General features: G+C 42.3%; 1 protein-coding gene and 1 long non-coding RNA gene across 7 annotated transcripts in view; one reads left to right on the top strand and one right to left on the bottom strand.

The window, feature by feature from the left end:
* The window catches only part of LOC140690530 (uncharacterized), a 94,557-nt gene extending 89,194 nt beyond the window's left edge, over positions 1-5,363 (bottom strand). For both annotated transcript variants that reach the window (XR_012065843.1, XR_012065842.1), the window contains exon 1: positions 5,283-5,363. This is a non-coding gene — a long non-coding RNA (uncharacterized lncRNA). The remainder of the gene's footprint in view (positions 1-5,282) is intronic.
* SERPINB10 (serpin family B member 10) lies at positions 2,476-17,276 on the top strand. Of its 5 annotated transcripts, none has more exons than XM_072952397.1 (9): positions 2,476-2,613; positions 5,833-6,040; positions 6,569-6,745; positions 8,555-8,620; positions 9,072-9,209; positions 11,051-11,168; positions 13,350-13,492; positions 14,312-14,467; positions 16,038-17,276. In XM_072952397.1, exons 2-9 carry the CDS (start codon positions 5,972-5,974, stop codon positions 16,440-16,442), a joined length of 1,272 nt encoding a protein of 423 aa, XP_072808498.1. In that variant the 5' UTR covers positions 2,476-2,613; positions 5,833-5,971; the 3' UTR covers positions 16,443-17,276. The 5 variants fall into 5 exon arrangements, with proteins under 5 accessions (XP_072808498.1, XP_031530218.1, XP_006198114.1 ...); XM_072952398.1 differs by having other exon boundaries at positions 2,563-2,618; XM_072952399.1 differs by lacking the exon at positions 2,476-2,613 and adding an exon at positions 5,473-5,552.
* The last annotated feature ends 648 nt before the right edge of the window (positions 17,277-17,924 follow it).

Raw genomic sequence — 17,924 nt, 5'->3', positions numbered from 1 at the left:
GCCAGCCACGCTGGTGCCCTGACCTCAGACTTTCAGCCCCCAAAACTGCGAGAAAGAAACAATGTTTGCTGTTTAAACCACCCCGTCAGTGGTGTCCCGCAGCCCAAACTGAATAGACAACCATTATTACTCAGTTGTCTCTGCCCCATGGTATTTACTCTCTTCTTCTGGGTCCCTATTAGATCATATTGATGTACCTGGAGTTCTTTCTGTTTTGGAAGTTTTTTTGAATACCTAATAAATTCATGCAGTCTGAACATCAAACATCATAAAAGACTAGAGCAGACACTCTCCCCACAACCCCTGTTCCCCATTCGTATGGTTCCGGTTCCTCCGTCCCCATTAGGAACGTCTGTACATATTGCTAAACAGACAGATGGCAGGCCACAACTAATGACAGCAACACACAGAATTGTGCTAATACTATTCTATTATTAACTTAGGATACAACTACCTCTGTCTCTTTTTCTGCTCCCTTCAAACAGGCAACAAAATAATGCAGAACCAAAAGTTTACCAACATAGGTAATATATCTGTGTATAAAGGTTTTATTTTATTTTTTTTACTGAAGCAGAGTTGATTTACAATGTTGTGTTAGTTTCTGGTGTACAGCATAGTGATTCAGTTATACATATATATATATATATATATATATATATACACATACACACTCTTTTTCATATGCTTTCTCATTGTAGGTTAAAGATTTTAATCAAGAGATAAGTAGGAATGGAATCAGAAGGTTTGTGAGACAAATGAGTAAAACTTAGTCTGTGCTTTTAGAGGGGATGAAACAATTTCTTGGCTAGTTCCCCAGAGTCTACATCGAAGCATCTGATGTAACACAAATAGCCAGAGCCGTGCGGTGACACAGCCCAAGTCACTGTCTGGTGAGCCACTGTCAGTCAGGATGGCAGTCCCTCCTTCTGGAGCCTGCATGCGACACTTTCAGCTAATAACAATCTGGACGCCTCCGTGGACAACCACCTCTGCCCAGCACACGTCAGGCAGGCTCCACGGAAGGTCCAGACACAAGGAGCACTGCCCAGCGAGCTCCGGAGCAACCCTCTGCTCTGGGTTCCACATCAGCATGCGAATACTACACTCCGAGCCAGTCTACCAGAATTGTGCGCCCCACTCAGAGGGCGCAGGGCGCAACCATGAAAAGAATGACACAGCGAGTTAGCCCTGAGTTAGCGGAAGATTCAGCTCCCAGCAGACCTGGAGCTTCAATATCCGCTAAGATACGATAGCTGCTAACTGGCCCTCCCACAGGTGCCGGGACAGTTGCCAGGCTGCCCAGAAAAGGTCCAACAGTGGGTGACGGCCGAGTCCTGGGATGCCCACCCCTTCCCCAAAGCAGCTGGAATAACCCTCCCACCTGTTAGCATATGAAGTTACCAAGCCCATAAAAACGAACCACCCCAGCTCTCTCTCACCCCCACCCCGCCTTTTCTCTTGCCCGCCTGCACTCTGTCTCTGGAGTGTGTCAATCTGCTTTTGCTTTACCCACTCCCAGGCCTCGTGGACTCCCTGGCCTCTGAGACGGCCTGTGCTCTGTCTATGGAGTACGTATCCCCCGGAATAAACCTGCCTTCACTGTACTGCGCCTCACTCTTGAATTCTTTCCTGTGCGAAGCCAATGACCTTCACTTGGCGGGGCACGTCCCAGGGACTCGACTGAGACCTGGGGCACAGCCATCCTCTTGTGCCCCATTTTCCCCATGTCATGAAGAGGAAAATAGAAACCGTGTGAAGAAAAAACACACAGATGCGTTACAACAATCTCCTCTCCCTCTGTCCCCTCTGGACTGTCCTCCATTCCCATCTCTTCTCCGCTCCCATCTTCATTCCTCCATGCACCTGCATCCCGTGACAGATGACGAAACTATTACCTGTTGTTTCCCCTGACGAAAAATGAGGAGGAACATTCACTGGGAGAAGTAAAAGAGAACCAGAAAGTGACGAACCAACATTCGACCCAGGAACTGTGTCCAAACCACGGACGTGGACCCCATGTCCCTGAGGCGGGGACAATGGACGTGGAACTAGTTCGAGTTATGCTTGGGGTTCCACGCCAACATCCAAGTGAGAAGAGCAGAAGCGTCTGTTGGATGCTTCACTTGGTACCTCACGAGAAAGTTTAACATTTTAACAGTAAACAGCTCACCAATAATCTCCATTTCATTGCCCATTATTATTCCATTAATTTGAAGCTTTCTATTTTTGTTGGAAAAAAAAGTCTGGCTGAGGAAAACCACTAACTGCTGCCAGCTGGCAGATGAGAGAAGACATTAAGCCAGGAAAGTGGGAGCTACGATTTGTCAGAATTCAGGTTTCTACCTGCAGACAGACATGGAAAATGCGGGTAATTAAGTCATTCAAGCAAAACCTTGACTAACTTTCTGTCTTTTCATTTAAGCCTCTGGCCAAGATAAACTTGAAAGGAAGAGTGTATGGGCTTGTGCAAGTGAATCAGAGGGTGGGGCTGAGAAAAGGGAGGTGCTAGAATTTAAAAAAAAATAATTTCTACGGTTAAAAGTTACTCAGCCCAGCCACAGTCTCTTACTAAAGGAACCCACCGCCAGCTCTGCTCCAGTGGACGAAAACAAGGTATTGTAAGTATTTATTTGCTTAAAAATGTTTATTTACATTTTCTTTCTTTGTTGCAGTGCCTAGCTAAACAGCAAATGACCAAGACCCCTAGACAGAAATAACAGACACAGACCATCCCCCAAGAGCTCTGTGCAAGTCTGAGCGATTTAGCCCTGAGCCAGTTCGTCCTGGAAAGAAGACTAAGCAGGAGAGAACATTCCTTTACAAAGATGTTAGAGAAATTGTTCTACTGTCAATTGTGAAACTATGATTGGAGTCACATTTCTGGATTATGCCACCTCTGTATCTGTCAGCATAGGCAAAGAGTAATTGGACACTCTTAGAATTACTGAGCCAACACCCTTCGGAAGAGTGCACTTGGCAATGTGAATTTCACTCTATTATTATCATTACTATTATCTTTAATGTAGGAAATTGATGATTTGACTGTCTCCCCTTCACCTCCCCCACCTTCCAGTCTGGGCCCCCACTGCATGGGCCATTAGCTTTCTTCTATTCCATGGAATAATCTAAGCCCCTAACCTTACACTAGATGCTCATCATAAAGCACCCCGAACTGTGAATTCCCTCTGAAAGGGCTTTAGGGGAACAGAGAAGTGCTGGGGTTGGGGGACGTCATCCTCTGACACGCACAGCTCCACGAACTAGGCAGTGTCATCAGTATCACCCGGCAGTCGGGGCGCCTTGAGTATCCTGTAATGGCAAAGTGGATGAGAATCCTTCCCACTTCCTCCTCCCTCTCTCCTTCCTCCTCCTGTTCATCCTCTTTCATTGCCCAATCCTGCCCTTCTACCACTAAAACCTTAAAGACAATAAGCTATAATGACAAAGGCATTTGTGTTCAGAGTCCAGAGAATGGGACTGCAGTGATAACTCTGCTGTGACTTCGCTGTGCATGTTACTCAGCACTTTTGTCCTCTCTGGGCCTTTGTTTCCCAGCAGATAAAATGAGGCAACCCCATTAGAGGCATTCCAAGGTTCTTTCTGACTCTGATATGCTGGGAGTATGTGTATCTAGGATAAGACATTCTGATGAATGAAGCTATTCTTACTTTCATGTTTCTCTAGCTAAGCCACCGTACAGATTGAGATTTTAGATACTTCACACACACACACACACACACACACACACATATGTAACTGATAGATCTATGTAACTCCTGAAAACTGCAAAAAAAAATTCATTCTGAAAATGGCACACTAGGCTTCTGATCTAGACATTTATTGCCTTCTCTGAAAAGATCACTGTTCAATCCCCGTAATGGATACACTATTTCATGTAAAATCTCATCCTCAAATCTGTAGCCTTCAGAAAGCACTTTTCACTGCTGGGTGAAATTTTTTCAACAGCCAGCTTAGCACTTATAAATTTCTTTCTTTTTCTTTTTTTTAAGGCAGGAATTGTTTTCCTTGTATGCTCTGGGCTATACCTGGTATATTAATGATGATATTAATGAGAGAATTATTGACGCTGAAGAGAACTGGGTATTAATTTTCTGTAAGGAGTGATCTCTTTCATTAGAATTATTCTAGAGGAATTTGTTGCAAGTAACTAAACTCCAGAATAACCATAAATCGTAGGTAGAAAGGTAAAAACCCTTAGCCCTGAAGCAGTAGTTTCTCCTTCCCTGGTGAGTATGGTTTGACCACGGAGGCAAGCCTTTTCCATATGAATATAATTCATGAGTTCTAAAGAGACAGAGCTTAATATATAGACAGCAAACGAAGCATCATTTGAGTAAGTATAGCTGTAAAGAATACAGGGAGGTTATTTCCAAGACGGCACTGGGTTTGTCAAGAAAAGGTATTTGCACGCGTTTTGAATATTTTATGAAGGTGTAGAATTACTACAGAACTAGAGTTGTTGCTTTTTTCTTTAATCAAACAATGTGAGCCTAGCCTAGGGTGGTCGTCAGCTACTGGAGTAGCTGGGAGCTACGATTAGGCATGGTTTCGAGGCTGGGAAGCTGTCTGGTTAAGCGTAAGCCTATGACTAAGAGGGATTTCAACAGTATCACTGCTAATCCAAGTCACGATGAAACCAAAACTTTGTCTACAGACGCCTCTGCCTTGATCCAACCATTTGACTAGAGAGAGCTCCTGACTTTTCTAAAGTTCTCATCCTAGGGTTTTCAGAGGGCCAGGTGATGTCAGTGCAAGACCAAGTTCTACACAAGTCTGGCAGTAACGGGAGTTTCTCGGCCTACGAATTTGGTCTCTTTTTAATCATTTAAACATTTAGAGAAATTATTTGGGTATAAAATGATAATAGATTGAACTTGCTATTATTTCTTTGATAGAGACTCAATCTTAAAGGACTTAAATTAAAATATCAGGGTAATTAGAGGTGAAATTTAGAAGTTGACTACAATGTTTTAAAAAATGAGAAAGCCTGAGTTCCTCTGTTCACGAAGACTGGCTTCAGACGGCCTCAAGTGAGTGAGAATAAAGGCAAGAGAGTCTTGGCTTCTCTACTTCTCTGAAAGCATTTACACTAAATTGTGAAAGGTTTCAAGTTCAAATAGATTAAAACACAGTGGCTAGAGCCCAAAGAATTAAAAGAAATAAATAAGTATCTGTAAGTCTCCATTTTACGCAAGGTCCCGATCTAGGCGCTGCTGGATGCACTGGGCAGAGTGAGAAAATTGAGCCCTCAGAGAACTTACCTGGAGTTGGAAATGTTAGGTGCATAAGCGGGGGCACCAGGCAGATAAGGTGGAGGAGAGGGAGGACGGTCCTGAGGATGGCGTTGTCCCGCCTTCAGCATAAAGGGGCTTGACTTCCTCTAAATGAGTGTCAGCAAGAAACCGGTTGGAACCTGACAGCCACGACTGCGCGGCAGCGACAACCTAACCGGACAGGACGCAGCGCGCACTGCGACGGGCTCAGCACTGCGGTCCGGGCCCCCACGCTGCGTTTGTCTCGGTGCATCATGGGTAAGGACATGCGCAGAAGGGGCCCAGCGTGACTAAGCACTCCAGGGGCAAGAGTTGTCAATCAAGAGACCACCTCTAAGCGAGGGTGCAAAACGGGACCAAGCGAAGACCGCTGCGCGTCCTCCCCTGGGCCAGCCCGCCTCCGCTCTTGGAGGGGTACTTTCCCTTTCCTAAATAAATCCTTTAAAATCTTTCACTAGACAACGCTCCAACTCCTGTCTGATTTCTTTCGGGTGTGATAAGAACTGGGGTCTTTTCCCTGCCCCTTTTGGGGTAACAGAAAGATAGCAAGATGGCAACAGAACTAGCAGTGTGGAGAACGCCAAGCAAGTCGCAAAAGCTGTATTGCGGGACTTCGGTGGTGGACATACTGCACCTGAAAGGCCAGGACAAGCCTCCAAAGGAAAAGAGAAGCGGAAATGGAGCTGGATTTCAATAGAATCACGGAGGATCGAGGTATTCCAGGAACCAGGATATCACGTACCAAGGTGTGAAGGAATAAACAAGGTTAAAAAGTGTGAAAATATGGGTGAAAGATGAGTGAGAAAAAGTCTTATGTTGAAAAGATGTATAATTATTTCTCACTTACTATGTAAAGTCAGCAGGGATGTGGTGTATGGAAAAGAAACACTGGGCTGAGAGAGGAGACCTGGTTCCACTGCCTTTTTAAAATCATGGCTTTCTGAACAAGGAGCCACTAACTCAAAAGAATCCAACCGTTCCTCATGTGCATTAGCTTTAGAATTTGAGGCAATTCTCTTAAACTCTCTGCACTCAGTTTTCTGGTATTTAAAATAATGTTGGAATGAAATTTTCCTAAAGTTCATCCAGCTCTTATGACTCTGTGTGTGTGTGTATATATATATAATCAAATTGCATAATATATTCTTCTGTTATTTTAATGAAAGGTGATTTACAAAAAGATAATTGTGGAAGCTAACAAATCCTTTTACAAAAGTAAAAATAAATGGGAGGGATTATTAACATGTCCTGTAACTCTGCTTTATTTTTCTTAGATTTTCCCAATGGACTCACTAGAAAAATCAATCAACCAATTTGCTCTGGAGTTTAGCAAAAAGCTAGCTGAATCTGCTGAGGGTAAAAATATCTTCTTTTCTCCCTGGGGCATCTCAACCTCCTTGGCCATGGTGTATTTGGGCACCAGAGGTACCACTGCGGCTCAGATGGCCCAGGTGAGTAGAAAGGTCCATCATCCTTCTGTTGCCTTAAAACGAAACACTCTTCTCGCCTTTTATCTTCATTTCTCTCCTGAAACCCAAATAGCCCACGTTTTACAACTACATCCTCCAAAATAAAAGGCATACTTAAAATAATTTCTAGACCATAAAAAGAAGTCTGAGAAAGTGAGTCAACTTGAAAACTGTTTCTAGGAAAACCATTGAAGAACCTGTGTTCTCTAGCAAAATCAAATGGAGAGATGATGAGGTTATTAAGTCTGACTCAACACCAAAAACAATTTTATTTCGATTATTAAAATATTTCAAGAAAGTAATGGCTCATATTTTAAATAACAGAGTTAGTCATCATCGTTCTACTCTCAGAAGAATTTTCTTGAAGACACAAATAGAAAAATCAGGTGAATTCTGTTCCTTCTGCTTTTTGTTGGTTATTTTTTTTTTTTGGTTCAATCCTTGTTTGGATGAATTTAAAGAACCCATTAAGAGCATTAATAGAGCAAAACAAAATTAATATAGTGTGTATATGTGTATGCGTGTGTAGCCTTAGATAGCAAAACATAGTAGCCTATATGTGTATATACATTTGTGCGTGTGTAAACATGTAAGTATGTGTGTGTTAAACAAAAATAAAAAAAGGAAAGAGTCAATGCCGTTCTAAATCACACAATAATCAAAAGGCCAAATGACAGAATTTCCAACCAAGAGGGTGCCCTCTGTTCCAAGTATGGACATGAACACAGCTAGGAATTCGGAATGAGGCAGCCAGAATACATGATCTGTCAGTTTGGGCCTAGAATATCCCCCTTATTCTTGTAATTTATAAGATACTGAGTGGTTTAAAAACAGCAAAAACAAAATTCTGGTTCACAGAAAAATTCTGGTTCACAGCTAGTTAAAAATTGGCTGATTATTATGAGGCTAATTATTAAATTGGCTAATTATTAAGGCTATCGCCATGCAGGTGACAGACTGAATCTTAGATGGATTCCAATGTGGGTCCACTATGTATAAACATATTGCTGGGTGTTGCTCGCCCTTGTTTTATTTCAGTGTTTCTTAACAGCTTCAGTTTGCAACTGAGACTCAGTTGCCTATGCTCCCCTTTTTTTCCCTGGGCAAGTGGTTACCGTCTGTCACCATGTGTCAGCAGAAGCTTTGGTAAAGCACACTTCATTCCTTATTCTGAGTCTGGGTCCGGGATGCATGTGGAAGACGGAATTACCGTTGTGCTGACCTTTCTCGTTGTACAATTCAGAGGAAACTAACGTCCACATCCTTCCTGTTAACTTTCACATGAATTGCTGGGACGAAGACAAGGACTCTGTCTCCATATATCACGTAGTGGTAGGCAGTGAGAACTGAACACTTAAGTAGGAAAAACAACTGAAATTTCTGATTTTTCCCGATAATTGGGGCAATGGTGGCTTTTGCTTGAAGTGTCTAACTGATGCTCTCAGTCGAACACCTAGCTTTCTTTTCAAAACAACTACAGATAAAAATGAAACAGAAAACAGGAGACTCTTACCTCTAAGGTTATTCCCAACAACATCTTCAACATCCCATAAAAAGTATTAAAGAGACTGGCAACTTACGTTCGACTTAAACATTTATTTAAAAGCAGCTCTTGGCTTACTCTATTAGTTTATGTAACACACCATCTCAGCCAAATCAGAGCCCCCTTGGCTCATTAATCATAGGTTTTGTAGCTATAGGGATGGCTGGCTTGTAGTTACTGATTTGTATTTCATACGATTACATCACTGCAAAGTGTGCTCACATATTCCCTTTTTACTGAAATTACAGGTTCTACAATTTAGCAGAGACCAGGACAGCAAATCTTGTCCTGACAGTGAAAAGAAAAGGAAAATGGTATGTTTTATTTTTTAATATCTGTTTGATAAACAAGGAGAAAGTACTTTTAGCACGTGTATTTTAGTGGCTAATTTTAGCAACCTTCAATAGGTAACGTTTCTTAGAAGCACATGCTAAAATTATGGAAAATTTCCAGAGTACAAAATGTCTAGATTAATTGGAAGGGTCATGGGCCATGTTCTTCCCCTTTAGTCTCTCCTTTTGCGTCTCCTTCAAAACTACTCCACTTTCAACCTCGCTCTTGCCTTTGCAAACTCAACGTGAAGATGATGCCCCAATGACTTTTGCATTCCTGCACGGATAATATTTAAGAAAAAAATTTTTATCTACCATACAATCGATTTCAACTTCTGTTTGTAGTACATCAAATTGTTTCTTTTACTATAAGTTGTTCTTAGATACGTAGTTCTTGTTCAACATTTTTATTTGACCTATTTATCTTTTAAAGGAATTACACTCAGGCAAGGTTGAAGAAATACACTCTGATTTCCAGACGCTTATCTCAGAACTCACCAGTCCCAGCAACGCCTATCTACTCAAAACTGCCAACAGGATCTACGGGGAGAGAACTTACCCGTTTCACAAAGTAAGTGCAAACATTGTAGGCTGATAGGAAAGAAAGAGCCGTGTGAGACCGATCAACAAACTCTACACTTCTCTAGGGATCCCAGGGACAATCTTAATGTATATGGTGTATGTGGTCAGTATTTCTGATAAACATTTAGACCAACTGATGTGTCAAATTGTAATGGAAACCAATAATGTATGTCAAACCAGATCTAGTGATCGGATCGTTCTGCCCAGAAGAGGGGGTCCACCCCAGGAACAACCCACGAACGTGCATAGAAATGTGGTTTAGATAATCCCTGGGCCAACATTTGTTTCATGGGAGATGGAGCAAAAGTTATAGAATAACCCAGCACTGTAAGTCTGAAGGGTCAGGGGGTGGTGTGGTCCCAGGAGCGTGGCTGGAGACGGCGGACTCAAGAGCAAAGCTGACTTTGGGATCAGATGAGTCACTTCACATCACGACTTAAGCAACTTTAGGAAAGATTCTTCCCGTGGCATAATACCAACTTTTCTTTTCTGGTGGCTGAGATCCCGCAGTGCAAACCATGCCTTCATCCTCAGTTCAGACCCAAGGGGCTGACCCCAAACCAGGCCAGACATTGATTTCTTTCACATTTGTCCATCACACCCTTTGGCACATTTCAGAAGAGAGCCGGACGACCCAGATGCCCAGTGAGGAGAGAGTAAGGAAACTGAATAGGGTAGAGGGACAACAATGGAAAAAGAAAGCCATCTGGTGACTTCATGCAGTGTCATCCTGGCCCATACCCAGCGAATTCTGGGGAGTTCAAGACCTGGGCTTTGTTATTACTAAAGGCAAAAAACCAGCCAAGTAAAGTCACAAAGACATTGTATATACTGGGAGGAGCCTCCTGGACTCAGGTTTGGTTCAGAAGTAGGAGAGATGATTGAGCTGGGTGGGCACTTGGTGAAACGACGTGCACAGAGATACAAAGTGGCCCGTCTTTTAAAATATCCACAACCCTGAACGTGCTCAGAGAGACTGATCAGAACCCACGAGTCAAGACAAGGAATGGTACCTTGAGAAGCTTTAAGTTTCCTTTTTACTAGATTATAAATTCTACAGAGCCGAGGCTTCATAATCTCCAAACCACTTTCTGACAGATGAATTAACTCACCATTTTTTACTGCACACAATTCCTCCATAAAGTCATAAACTGAAGGAATCCCACAGCTTCTCTGAGGAACAAATTATGTTCCAAGGCACGGTCCTCCCACGCAGTGACCTTGGTTACAGCCCCTCAGGATGACAGTGCCCGGGGACAACATCAGAGGGCCGGGAGGAGGCGGCCTGCTTCTTTTCCTTAGAATGCCCCCATGAAACCTTTCACCATTCTTAGAAATCAGTTTTCATGGTGCCACATATTTTCCCTCAGAAAGCCCTCCCCAGGTTCTTGGGTGTGTAGAGTCCGCAGCCAGCCGTTGCCGGACCCACAGGTCTCAATCTGGCTCCATCTCTGCCACAGAGAGCCAAGGACAAGTCCCAGGGCCCCTTAGCTGGGGACACTCAACTCCTGGGGTTCCTAGAATGCTCCCTTCTCCTGCAGCCCCAGTTCCCAGGGACAAGTGAAAACAGGCGAGGCCGTGGAAGCTCCAGGACTGTGGGAGGCAGGCCTCCCCTCTCCACCTGGAGCTCTGCATGGCTGGGCAGTGCTCAGGTGAGTTTACAGAGGCTGTGTTTAGTTTTTAACCAAAGCTGGAGGGAGTGAGAAGACTTCAGGGAACAATAGGTTTGCAACTGTCCATCTAGCTGGTTCTTTTTGATAGAATGAAAAAGACTTGATTTCTCAGTTTAGGGAACATTCTACAAAAAGAGATTTTACCTGTATCTTCCAGAAATATTTAGAAGACATGAAAACCTACTTTGGCGCAGAGCCACAGTCAGTGAACTTTATAGAGGCTCCTGACCAAATCAGGAAGGAGATCAACTCTTGGGTTGAAAGCCAGACGGAAGGTAAGCTCTCTCCATGGGGCTCCCCAGTGTGCTTCCTACCCCGTACCGTTTTATTATTTTGGATTTGTGTTATGTGTAAGTGTATGCCCAGCATGACCGTGGAGACCTGCCTGCCTCTCCACTTCAACACTTGTCATTCTCCGATTAATACTGACACTTCAGGAATTCCAAGTGGCACTGAGACCCTGGAACTCCCGGTGCTGCCTCCTGACCCCAGGACTTTGCGCATGTGTTCCCTCTGTCGGAAACACTTTTCCCTGCCCTGCCCTGCCCCACCCAGCCATTTCATTGCCACTGGATAACTCCTCAGGGCTTCACTCAGGCATAATGTCCTCCAGGGAGCTGCTGGCTCCCGGGCTGGGCTCAGAGCCTTCCTCTTGGCCCCACAGCACTCTGCGGGAACCTGTACCTTGACAGTTACCACACTGTCACTGAAATTCACTGTGGGAGCCCCTGTCCCCGCCCCACTAGACTCAAGGACCCCGATTGCAATAACACTACCTTATTAGTCCTTCAGCTTTGAATCCCTAGCGCAGAACAGTCCTGCTCATGGTAGTTGCTCAGAACGTTAATGTTTATTGAAATGAATTGTAGATGTTGGCGGCCCTAAGTTCTCAGTTCCTTTTTCACTGAATTAGTGACTCAGAAACCATGGTGAGGCAAGAGTGACCATCGTACTTAACTTATGCCTGATTTGGATTCATCCAAAAGTAAGTCTGGTTTGAGAATTACAGATTAGTCAGCATTTACTGAGTACCCTCATTGTTCCAGTTTGCAATCACCAAACCTGGGACCATTTGAGCAACAAAATAAATAATGACAGTAATGAGTTTTAACCTGTAAAGTGAAACAAATACCCATGAGTCTATTCTGACGTAAATCAATAACTGAATAGCCCAGTAAGTGGAGGGGAAGGAAAAGCTCTTCCTCACGGTAGAATTCAAATTAATAAATGTAGAGGGAATGATGGAAATGGAAAATCACCATTTGGCAAACACCACAGAAATCACTGTTTCAGGCAAGATTATCAATGGATGCTAAAATAAGCAGGCAAAAGACTGATGAGAAACAAGACTTTATATAGTCTCAAAGTATCTCCCCACCAGATACTTATTAATTATGAAGGGGAAAAAATAGTAATTTGACAGTGGAGAAACCTGGAGACATCAAGTCATCAAAGCTAATGTCACCAGGAATGGGACATATGGATATCCTCTACTTCCTGATACGATTAATTGAGAAGGACACCAAGTTACTTCTGTGTTTGCATTAGATTCCGAGGGCCGCCATAACAAAAGACCACAAACTGGGTGGTTTAAAACAACGGAAATACATCCTCTCATAGTTCTGGAGGCTGCATGTCTGAAACTGAGGTGTTCGCAGGGCCCTGCTCCCTCTGAAAGCGCCAGGGAGCTCCAGAGAAGGAACTGCTCCGCGCCTCTCTCCCAGCTGCTGGTGGTTGCTGGCCATCCTTGACTTCTAAACACACCTCTCCAGTCTCTGCCTGTGCTGACATGACTTTCTTCTTTGTCTCTCCTGTGCCTCTGTGTTTTCACATACCTGCCTCCTCTCTGTGTGTCTCTGTTCAAATTTCCCTCCTCTTATAAGGACACCCATCACTGAATTAGAGCCTACCCTAATCCAGCACGACTTCCTTTTGACTGATTTCATCTGCAAAGATGCTATTTTCAAATATGATCACAGGGCATTCACAGGTTCTGGGGGTCAGGGCTGAACATCTATTTCTGGAGGACACAATTCAACCCACAGCAGTAATATTGTCACAAAAATGCATAACCTCAGTGTAATCTTGAGGAAGCATCAGACAAATTTGAACCAAGAATGGAGGGACATTCTGCAAGTTTTTTTTCAAAAGTCATGAGAGAAAAAGAATGAATGAAGAGCTCTCTCAGAGTAAAGGGAACTAAGAGGAGATGATAACCAAATGCAGCTTGGGCTCTTGGATTGATTTCTGGTCCAGAAAAAGGGGTCTTTATTGCAACAACATACGAAGTTTAGGATCTTCGTATAGTATTCTATCAATACCAACTTCCTAGCTTGGATCATTGGCGGATACAAGAAGTTACCATTTAATAATATTTCATGATCACCATCTTTATAATGTGGTGCTTCACCAGGCTACAGTTGTGTCATTTGAAATCTGTCCTTTTGTTCTTATAGGAAAAATCCTGAATCTCCTACCTGATGATGCTGTGAATTCTGCAACCAGGATGGTTCTGGTGAATGCCCTTTACTTTAAAGGAATCTGGGAACATCAGTTTTTGATCCAAAATACCACCGAAAGGCCCTTCAGAATAAACAAGGTAGGAACCTGTTAATAACCAGTATGAATTTCTACCCGGCATTGTGAAGGGAATTCTATTTGAAATGCACTCCTCTTTCTGAGTACATGTTCCTGTAAACTCTGGCTCTCACTAGGGCAGGGGTGGCTGAATTAAAAGCCCCAGTTCCATCTCACCTGGAAATTCCCCTTTCATTTTTTTCCCTCTGAAAATAGACTACTCACATTTTACATTCCTCAGTCCTTGCTGCAGCCGTGGCAGGGCAGCTGGGGTCGTTACTGCATTTATTCCCCAGGTCAGAAGTGCAGTGTGGCGAGGTGACTAGCAGCACGCTGAAGCTAGAAGGCTCCCAGACCCAGAGCCCAAACTCCCCGCTTAACCAGCTCTGTTCTTGTTCTATTAACCTAGTACTATCTTCTGCCAAACTCTCACCTTTCCATAAGTAAAAGAAAGAGAAATGTTAAAATCTTACATCTTTCGTTAAGGTTTCTCTCTGTGCGGGGACATCACACACCTGTTTTCGTCCTAGGAACTCACTTCAGCAACAAGGGAGATGAACGAAGGGTGAGGGACGGGTCTAAGGGCTGGGATGCAGGTGGGCTTGGCCTTGCCTGGAAACGGGGATTCGAACGTTTTCGGGATTCACTGCCTATCTTTTCAGCTCTTTCTCCCATCGCTCTCCTTTCAGACTGAAGGCTAACTTTCTCCGCCCCCCAGTCCTCAGTGGCAGAACATGACCACCCACCCATTCCAGAGCCCGGTCTGCTCGGTCTCAGTCCAGATTCCGAGGGGAGGAACGGATGGGCCAACGTTTGCTAAAATGCTCCTTATTTCCTACAGACTACAAGCAAACCAGTGCAAATGATGTCGATGAAAGAAAAACTTCAAATTTTTCACATAGAAAAGCCACAAGCCACGGGCCTTCAGCTCTACTATGAGAGCCGGGACCTCAGCCTGCTCATACTGCTGCCGGAAGACATCAGCGGGCTGGACCAGGTAAACACATTGGTCTGTCTGACGTGAGGACCGTTTGGGTGTTCACCCTTCCCGGGAAACATGAAGACATGAGCTCCCAGTTCTTTAATTTCGGCACAGGAAAGCATCCAACACACCTTGAGCCCCAGGCACTGTATTTCCACAGGATCATTTAAGAGTTGCAAAACTCTGTAATTCCTCAGAAGGGTTAAGCAATTGACAGATACTTTTAGCATCTGGTAACCACAAAAACAGCCACGTAAACAACAGACTGAGCTATTATTTGCTGTCAGTCACAAAGCCATGCGGATTGATCATAGGTGAGCTTTCAGTTAGTGTAGGCCTTCGCATTTCCTCTGGTAGGACCTACCTAATTGGACATTAATTTTTTATTCATTTGCATTAATCTAGCCCTCAGTATACATTTTCCACTCTTCAGGAAATACAGTCTGTATCAGTACACCTTCAAGTATTATTTAAGTTGTTCATTAGTCAAACTTCTCTTAAGCCTGGCATAACTTGGTGAGACCACATTTCTGAGCAATTCGCATGTCTAAATTGAACACTAGTTTCCCATGCCATTAGTGGTCTGTCTTTCTTTGCACAGTGTCTGATTTTTCACGGGTGCCAGGTTCTTTGTAAGTTTCCACTGTCCTATTAGTGAGTAGAAAGGATTTCCAAATGGGGTCATAAAATTTGTGAGGCTGGAGAGGATGGTAAAAATAAGACCAAGTGTGGGTACTAAACCATTAGAGTTACATCCTTATAAGACTTTCTTTTTAACAGTTCAGGCTCCTGACCCAAAGATACGGTCACATTATTAATGTACATCATTTACAAATATCTCATTGATAGCAATACTTGGATCTAGAAAACTGTCCAAGTAGCCAAATCCTGTACTTTGAAACAGACTTTTATTTAAAAAAAAATCAAACATTGTTTTTTTACATATACATATGCATATGTGTATATATATGTATATTTATTGTTCTAAAAAGTTAAAATATAAAAAGGAGAAAAAGCACCCTCAAAACCACTACTGAAAAAGTCATTACTCTTAAAAAGATTTGAGGATTTTTCTTTGCTTTGCTTTTCTTTCTGTTTTTTCATAGTTTACAGTCACTAATTTCATATTGTGATTATAGAGTGCAGACATGTTATTTTTTCTTAGATTTTGTTTTCAAAGATTATCTCCTATGTTAATAAAATTAATGTTTTTTTGTGCCCTGGCATACAGCGTGTCCTAAAGTAGATGTTTTTGCATACACAACATCTAAATGCATGTTCACAGTGATGTACACATTACCTCATCAATGTGCAGTTGATGTCTTGCATATTATCAGAGGATTTCCATTTTGAATCAAGGTCTAATTCTCCTATATCCTGAGAACTATTTATCTGCAAAACTACAGGGCAACAGTGTGAAACAGTCATCATAAACAAAGAATTTCCAAATGTGTGTACTTTGTTACCTTTGGCAATGGGAGTGGTTCTAACTCATCTGTGTAACACCTAAAAGTCTCACTCACCCAGTATTTCACACCCCACTTTGACATTTCTGATGCTTTCTCCCCTTGGCTCCAAACTGCAGCTGGAAAAGGCCATCACCTATGAGAAGCTGAGCGAGTGGACCAGCGCAGACATGATGGAGTTGTATGATGTGGAGCTGCATCTCCCCAAGTTTAAGCTGGAAGAGACTTACGATCTCAAGTCGACCCTGAGCAGCATGGGGATGAGCGATGCCTTCAGCCAGAGCAAAGCTGATTTCTCAGGAATGTCTATGGAGAGAAACCTATTTCTGTCCAATGTTTTCCACAAGTCTTTTGTGGAAATAAACGAACAAGGTACGGAGGCCGCAGCTGGTACCGGGAGTGAGGTGAGCTTTCGAACCAAACTCCCCTCCATGGAATTCAACGCAGACCACCCATTCCTTTTCTTCATCAGGCACAACAAAACTAATAGCATTCTATTCTATGGGAGATTCTGCTCCCCTTAAACCCTGCATCTCTCTCATCAAACGGGAGCATCCGACAGTGTGAAAAATACACACAGGATGGAAAAACCCAATTACAATGAAAACGAGTTTGTCGCCTGCCTCTTCTTTGCATATAAATATTAGCAAAAATATCTTGAAATAATGTATTCTAGTGATCCTATTGTCCTATATAGCCAGAGAGAATGGCAAATTTTATTTTTTTTTAACATTTTATCTTAGGGTGGTCTTTATTTACATTTCAGAAATTCAGTTATTCAATTGAATGTCTTACAATTCTTGAACTACCTGCTCACTGTATTTTCACTGTCGCTTATATTTCACATGCATCATTCAGTAAAGAAAAAAATTTATAAAGGTGAATATTGGTAAATAAGAATTTTCTCAAGAATACTATTACAATGCTTCATAAATGATCACTGTAAAATTAAACCCCCTTTTCCTGCTAACTATTTAAAAAATACTTATGTTGACATAAATGGAAAAACTGGTGAAATCCAAATGAAATCTGGAGTTTTAAAAAATTTACCATGGTACTGCTAGATGTTTGCACCAGGGGAAACTGTGTTAAAAGCGTATGGGAATGCCCTGTATTAACTTTGAAACTTTTCTGTGAATTTAAAATTACTCCCAAATCAAAATTTTATTCAAAATAATTATTATGTGTAAAAGTTGTCACACTAACATCCTTGGTTTTAGAAATCTTATGAACTAGAAGAGTAAATTTCTGATTTGTATAAATATGTACTGTTAGTTATAAGAAGATATTCTTAGTAATGCTGTATCTCCATAAAATTGGCTGTTTTTCTAATTTCTATTAAAAATGAGCATGCACAAGGCTTACTGGTAGTCTCAGATGTTATTCTAATTTTAGAGATGGATTGCATCATTCTAGGTTGCTTTTTCCATTTTCGTCTACTAAAGAGAAAGCTACCTCAAATGGATCTGACATGAATGGTATATATGAATGTGTTTTCTGTATCAAATCTTGGTTTGGTATCATAGAATTAAAAAAAAAAGTGATCCTATGCTTTAGTTCTAAAGATAGGAAACTGTAATACAGATGACATTCAATAATACCTTTATGAAACATTTTGCTTCATAACATCTGCCATTAAGAAACAATGAAAGAAATCCCTCATGTCTGTGTTCTACTAAATTAAAAGTCCTTAAATGCAAGGTATCATTGCAGGCTCAAAAGTAGGTAAGTGAACTGGGGGCATAAAAACCAAGTCAAGATAAAGAAAGACCAGCGTAACTCTGTATCAGAGGCTGACAATCAGATTATATTAAACACAACGTTTTTCAAACAAACGAAAGAGGAAAAAGGATGATACTAGAAACTTTAAATCAGTACGATTCATTCAGACATTCATTTAAAAATGTTTAATGAGCATCTATGCTGTATCAGTTGAAATTCAGGGCAGGGAGACTACATCTCTTAACAGAAACAGACCCTGGTCCCCTTGTCTCTTGGAGTCATGG

Source organism: Vicugna pacos, chromosome 30 (genome assembly GCF_048564905.1).
Source record: "Vicugna pacos chromosome 30, VicPac4, whole genome shotgun sequence".
Classification (NCBI taxonomy): Eukaryota; Metazoa; Chordata; class Mammalia; order Artiodactyla; family Camelidae; genus Vicugna; species Vicugna pacos.
This window is presented reverse-complemented; position numbering and strand designations above follow the sequence as displayed.